Source organism: Euleptes europaea, chromosome 19 (assembly GCF_029931775.1).
Source record: "Euleptes europaea isolate rEulEur1 chromosome 19, rEulEur1.hap1, whole genome shotgun sequence".
NCBI classification, from domain to species: domain Eukaryota; kingdom Metazoa; phylum Chordata; class Lepidosauria; order Squamata; family Sphaerodactylidae; genus Euleptes; species Euleptes europaea.
Genome location: NC_079330.1, coordinates 26,103,754 through 26,110,417, shown reverse-complemented (window position 1 = coordinate 26,110,417; position 6,664 = coordinate 26,103,754). Strand labels below are relative to the sequence as shown.

The 6,664-nt window shown below is 46.8% G+C and overlaps 1 protein-coding gene across 1 annotated transcript in view; it reads right to left on the bottom strand.

Annotated features, from left to right (window-relative positions):
- Positions 1 to 277: 277 nt before the first annotated feature.
- TAOK1 (TAO kinase 1) overlaps positions 278 to 6,664 on the bottom strand; it is a 59,985-nt gene continuing 53,598 nt past the window's right edge. The window contains exon 19 of the mRNA XM_056864964.1: positions 278 to 955. Coding sequence (XP_056720942.1) covers positions 494 to 955 — 462 coding nt within the window. The 3' untranslated portion in view covers positions 278 to 493. The remainder of the gene's footprint in view (positions 956 to 6,664) is intronic.

Genomic DNA, 6,664 nt, shown 5'->3' with positions numbered 1-6,664 from the left:
GGTCCCTTCTCAGCAAGAGGCCAACTCTACCAAGGGGGAGGGAGGGCACGGAGAAAACAAAGAGAGGAAGCCAAGAATGCCTGGGCAGCTCTCGGCTTGGCTAGTTCACCATCCGTCTCCCCCACTAAAGGAAAGGTGAGACCAGCCTTTTCTTTCTGCGCTCCAGGAGGCAGGGAGCTGTCCAAAGCCACTGGAAAAGAGGAAGCCCCTCCTGCGCCCCACCACTGAAAAAGCCACCCTCTCTCCACGATGCCACACTGCTTCCTTAAAAAATAAAAACAACCAAAAAAGGTAAAGAGAACTCTGCAGCCAAATACTATGACATCCCTGTTAGTAAACCCAAAACAACGCTTTCCCAAATGAATGCGCTCGCCAGCCCGTACCCAGAGGCCGCGCTGCTCGTGCTGGGCTCCCGGGGAGGGTGTCTGTTGGCAGTTTCAGTTGGCAGGCAGCTCCGGTGGAATCACCACCCTCAGAGAGACGCTGGAAGTTATTATGTGTAAGACATGTGTGACCCGTTGGATATCTGCGAGGTGACACTCGTGCTCCTGCTCATGCCTGGCTCCGTCCGTCCCCCGGAAGCCGTCCGCCTCAGAGCCTGGGGGCTGTTGCGGACCCCCAGTGAACTACCTCGGGGTACCCCTTGCATGGGCCCCGAGGGGTGACCCCATGGCTGGGGACCACCTTGCATCGGGTGGCCCCACGCTTGTGGCGGGCCACCCATGGGATGACCCCAGTGAGGTCCCGTGCCCCCAGATGGATTGTGGGACCAGCTAGAAGCTCCCGGGTAGCTGTGGCTGAACGCCTCGGGGGAGAGATTCGAAAGAACCATGTTACTAAAACCTAGCCTCATGCTCTCTGAATCAAAGGCCTCTATCTCCCGGGCCTGGCGCTCCAGCAGGCTGCGGATCCGTTCAGTGCGCTCGTTCTGTAACGCCAGCATTTCTTCTTCTATCTGTGCAAAAGAGAAATTGGGGGGGGGGGACAAGGGGATGACTTTAGCACAGGAACTCCCAAACTGCACGCCAGGGCATCCTAGCGAGCTGTGAGAAACAAAACCATTAAGTTGTGAGAAACAAAACCATTAAGCAATCCAAGGCTCCTGTAAGCCCAAAGGACCAGTCCGCTGTGTTTCTGCATGTTGTGCTACGCTGGCCATACCTGGTCTCACCACTTCTCATGCAGAGACACAGTAGAGTTACCTGCTTGCCGAGAAGAATGCCTCCCGTGGGACCGTGGTAATTCAGTGCTCGCGGTACTTGCCTCTTTCCAAAACAGTATTCAAAAATAGTAAATTCACTGGCAGGACAAGGCAGGACAAAGACTGAGGATAGTGGGCGGTCTTCCCGCCAAGGAGACAGGAAGTTTCCTTTGGTCCTGCCTCCTGGAAGCAGCGGGAAAACACCCAATCATAAGATGCCCTTGCCTCGGAGGAGAATTGGTAGTATTCAAAATACACAGATACAGGCTAATAATTCACTTATACTTTTGCTTATTTTACTATTATATTTCTTATAAGGTTGCACTATTGCTTCATAGTGCCTTCTCAACCAAAAGAACTAAATATACAGAATTATAAATATCTGTGTATTTTGAATCTTTCCAAAACAGTGGCAAGGATGATTCACATCAACAAGAGGAGGCAAGGGTTCTTCTTCTGCAGCTGGAACCCTTAGCCACACTGCAAGCAATTGTTTCCTGGCGTCTGAATGAGGAGTGCCTCCGATTTTAAGCCACATACCAAGCACTTTATCACTACCTACAGCCCCTTTAATGTGGCACTCCATCTGACCGAGAAGCCGGAAAAGCATTCCTCCCCAAGGCAGCAGAGCCCTCGCCACTGAAGCGTGACCCCCGGGAGACCATTCTGTCCTTCAAATAGTGCTGACGCTCCCTGTCTTCATTGAGCGAAAGAAAAAACAAGGGAAAAAACTCAACCTAAACTACACAAAGAATTAAAAGTTGAGCTAATATTATACAAATTGTTATTATGATTTATTATAGAGTGTACATGTATTAAAAACGCTAGGCCCAAAACATACAGGCTTCAAATTAAAATTACTAAATATCCAACAGTGCTGATGATCGGTAATAAATGCAAGTGACCAATATAAAACCAGACACATTTCAGCCCGTTCGGCCTTCCTCAGTGGTCATATATACATTCATATATATTTTCACACATCCAAAAATACATAAAAGGTATGTTGAAAAGTAACCACCGGAATATTGGGGCAGGGGGAAGAAAGGGGGGAAAGAAAAGTTTTATTATTATAACTCATCAGTAACACCTATGGTCGGTCATACCTACATATATAAAATAAAATCTAATAAAAATATTTTAATAGATCATCATCACTGTTGGATATTTAGTAATTTTAATTTGAAGCCTATATGTTTTGGGTCTAGTGTTTTTAATTCGTGTACACTCTATAATAAATCATAATAACAATTTGTATAATATTAGCTCAACTTTTAATTCTTTTTGTTGAGCAAAACCCTGAAAACCTCAGGAAATGCGGCCGGGAGCATAGTGCTGTCAAGAAGGAGGCTCAGGTAGATCCTTGCTCACCAAATCTTTACCTGGCCAATGTAATCTTTTGAGGTTCTCTGCCTCCAGAATACAATTTTTACTGTGACGCACAGTTTCAGCCATCCAAGCTCTCCTGTGCAGATTTCCAGCATCCTTGGCTCACGTGGCTATTGCGTCCTTTAAGTTTTGTCTTCGTCACCTTGGCTGGGCATTCATACGAACTCAAGCTCAGTTACACTGCCCCTCCACTCCCTTTTCAAGCCACTTCGTGAGCTGGTCACAGACAGTTCTCTCCCGCGGCATGCAAAGTGCCAGAGCACACTCTCTTTTGGCTGCTACCGACTAAGCATAGCTGTGGTCTTCGTACCCTGTTTTGCAGGTGCCCAGAGGTTTCTGATCACTGGAAGCCACAGGCTGGGCTAGGAAGACCTTAGAATCACAGAATCATAGAGTTATAAGGGACCACCAGGGTCATCTAGTCCAACCCCCTGCACAATGCAGGAAATTCACAATTACCTCGCCCCCCACGCCCCCAGTGACCCCTACTCAATGCTCAGAAGATGGCCAAGATGCCCTCCCTCTCATGATCTAAGGTCATGGAATCAGCACTGCTGACAGATGGCCATCTAGCCTTTGCTTAAAAACCTCCAGGGAAGGAGAGCGTACCACCTCCTGAGGGAGCCTGTTCCACTGAGGAACTGCTCTGTTAGAAAATTCTTCCTAATGTCCAGACGGAACACCTTCTGATTTAATTTCAACCTGTTGGTTCTGGTCTGACCTTCTGGGGCAACAGAAAACAACTTGGCACCATCCTCAATATGACAGCCCTTCAAGACTTCAAGATGGTTATCACATCACCTCTCAGTCTTCTCCTCTCCAGGCTAAACATTCCCAGCTCCTTCAACCTTTCCTCACAGGACTTGGTCTCCAGGCCCCTCACCATCTTTGTTGACCTCCTCTGGACACCTTTGTCTGGTCTGATCCCACCTAGGGAAGTGATCTCTCTTTGAGTGCCTCAAGGTGGTATTTTGAAAGGGTAAATGAGGCAACCACCTTAAAACAAGTAAGCCCCTTATAGATGCTGCGACTTCGCAGAGCAGCAAACGGCAACCCCCGTGAATACTCGCAGTCTAACTGCCCACACCCAATCATGCTCAAAGATCATTAACAGAATGCTGCAGCAGGACAGGGGTGGGGGGGGGGGCTTCTCTCCTGCCAGAAGGTGACATCAGGGTCTTTCTAAGGCACAGACCTTTGCCAGACAATTCTGATTATTCAGTGATGCTTGAGCTAGCCCTCTCTGTCCCGCAGCAATGCAACCTAAACAATGAGGGCCCTGAGCATGAAATCTCTACGCTCACTCCACCAAGCAGCCCACGTGCTGCTGTGGGAAAACGACACCCCACTCTCAGAGGGAGCAGCTGTGTTAGTCTGTTGCTGCAAAATGGAAACAAGAGTCCAGCAGTGCCTTAAAGACTAGCAAAATTTATTCCCACATAATAACCTTTCGTGTCAGAGCTCGCTTCATCAAATGTGCCGGAGAGCCATCCAAAGAAACTATGTTTATACTCAAGGGGTTTCAAGCAACAGAAAGGGGTTGGGGTGGGTAGGGAGAACTTAAAATGAGAGCCCAGTGCAGTCTCTAGAATAGCCACAGACTAACAATTGGAACCCAGGGCTACATCGTACTGTGGCAAGCTACGTGCCTCTTGTTTGCCTCTGCAGAACTGAGGGCACGGCATCCCACTGGGGCAATACATTCTGTCACCCAGATTAACTCTAAGCAAGAAGTCAGAATGAAATCACTCGCTTTTGCCAAACGCCCAGCTTTAAAGTTGCAGAGAGAGCTTTAATGCAGGTGAAGTTTTTAAACAAGCTCTGGTTTCTATACTAAGAGGCCATAAGCAGTCACTAAGCACACACTGAAAAACTCAACAGTTAGTTTAAAAACAGCAGCAGCAACAACAACAACTAGAATTTCTCCCCTTGACAGCAGGACAACTTCCAGATATCATCCTGGAGGCCAAAAGCCAAGACACAGGATGGCGCTGCCGGTCATCTTAAACCGACACAAAAACAAAGTTTGTGCTGTACAAAGGGAACCAATCTTAGTCACAGCAGCTATGACCATATAACAAGAATGTGAGAAAATAGGTATTTACAATAATGCATATATTATAACATACTACACATACAAAACACAAACATACCGTATTTTTCCATGTATAACACAACCTTTTTTCTTTAAAAAATAGCCCCCAAATTAGGGGGGTCGTCTTATACATGGAAGGTGGCTGTTGCCACAGGCCCTGCCAGTGACAGGCAGGGCCAGCGGCAACAGCCACCTCTTTCGCCGCTGGCTCTCTTTCCCCGCCTTTCAGCTGACAGACGGAGAAAGAGAGCGAGCGGCCAGAGAGTCTTGTACCCTGGCTGCCAGCGTCCGACGTTCAAACCGGTCGGCACCCTCCTGACCGGGGGGGGGGGGGGGCACCGGTTTGAACGCTCGACACCGGCGGCCAGGGGACAAGACTCTTTCCCTTGCTCTGTTTCTCCGCCTGTCAGCTGTTAGGCAGAGAAAGAGAGGGGGAAAGATCTTGTCCGTTGGCCCGCCAGACAGGCAGAGAAAGAGAGCGCGGGGAAGAGTCTTGTCCCCTGGTTGCCTGCGTCGGGGGCATCTTATACATGGGGTTCCCTCTTATAGACGGAAAAATATGGTATATCAATTAAAATACAAATAGTTTACAATGTTCTTGTATAGATATAGTTGTTATTCATTTATTCATTTTGGTTTTGTAGATACAATTAGCCAAGATAATACAATTGTGGGTCTTGATAAAGATTTCACGAAACAGGTGACTACCAGATCCCTGAGGACTTGGTGGCTAAATAATTATCCTATGATGACGAAAGAAATGTTCCACTGAGGCTCTAGTGAGCACTGAAAATTTCAACATCAAGATTCTTGAAATCATCTCTTACCTTCATACCATCGGGGTCCATAACAGATTCTGGAAGATTCATGGACTGAAGGGAAATTACATACTACAATAGCAGGAGTGTATATTTGTATTTGAATTGATATATGTATTGTGTTTTGTATGTGTAGTATGTTATAATATATGCATTATTGTACATACGCATTTTCTCACATTCTTGTTATATGGTCATAGCTGCTGTGACTTAGTTTGTCATCTTAAACCTGCAGCGAGGCACAATTCTTTAGATCTGCGGCCTAAACCCAGGCTTCATAATGGAACCTGCTAGGAGCTTCAACTGTGTGCATTTGTTTGTTTTTTTAATACGGAAAGACAATGGATATATTTTTCAAGGGAGTGTTTTTGGAATGACAGCCAATATACCATCAGGATTCTCAGAAAAGAGGCGCACACTCTTTCCTGTAGTTACACTTGTAAGAAACTGCTCGGTGGCAGTCAAAGCTTGCAGACAGAATACAGGAAAGCAACCTGTGCTCACCCACGCAATCCTATCTACAGTCACACTAACTGGGGAACAACAGAACTGTAACTAAACCTCCTATGCTGACTTAGCTCCAAAGGCACAGCTGGGGAGAAGCTTAGTCAGAATGCCCCCCCCCCCGAATCACACAGGTTTAAAGGTGCAACAGCAAAATCGCCATCTTCAGTAAATACACTGGATAGGTTTTTGACCACCCAGCGGCCAATTGCAGCTCAGAACCAGGAAAACAATGAGGCATGCGGTGGGGGCTAGGTCACTCTGCCCTGGCATTTTCAGAACGAGAGGCGTACAGTTAGGAACTGAGCAAAAGAGAACAAAGACTGCTCTCGGCAGCTCTCAGATGTCACCCAGTCAGGACTGTTCCAGCCACACTTTGGATATACAGGTTAAGCATCCCTTATCTGGACCGCTTGGGACCAGAAGCAGCCCGTATTTCGGATCTCTCCATATTTTGGAATATTTGCATATACATAACGATACCTTGGGGACGGGACCCAAGTCTAAACACAAAATTCATGTATGTTTTATATAAATTTTATACACATAACTGGAATGTAATTTTAAACAATATTTTTAGTAATGTTTACACTGAACTATAAGAAAGCAAACTGGCATGCTGCTGAGGGCTGTGAGTAATGCCTGCATGCTGGATCA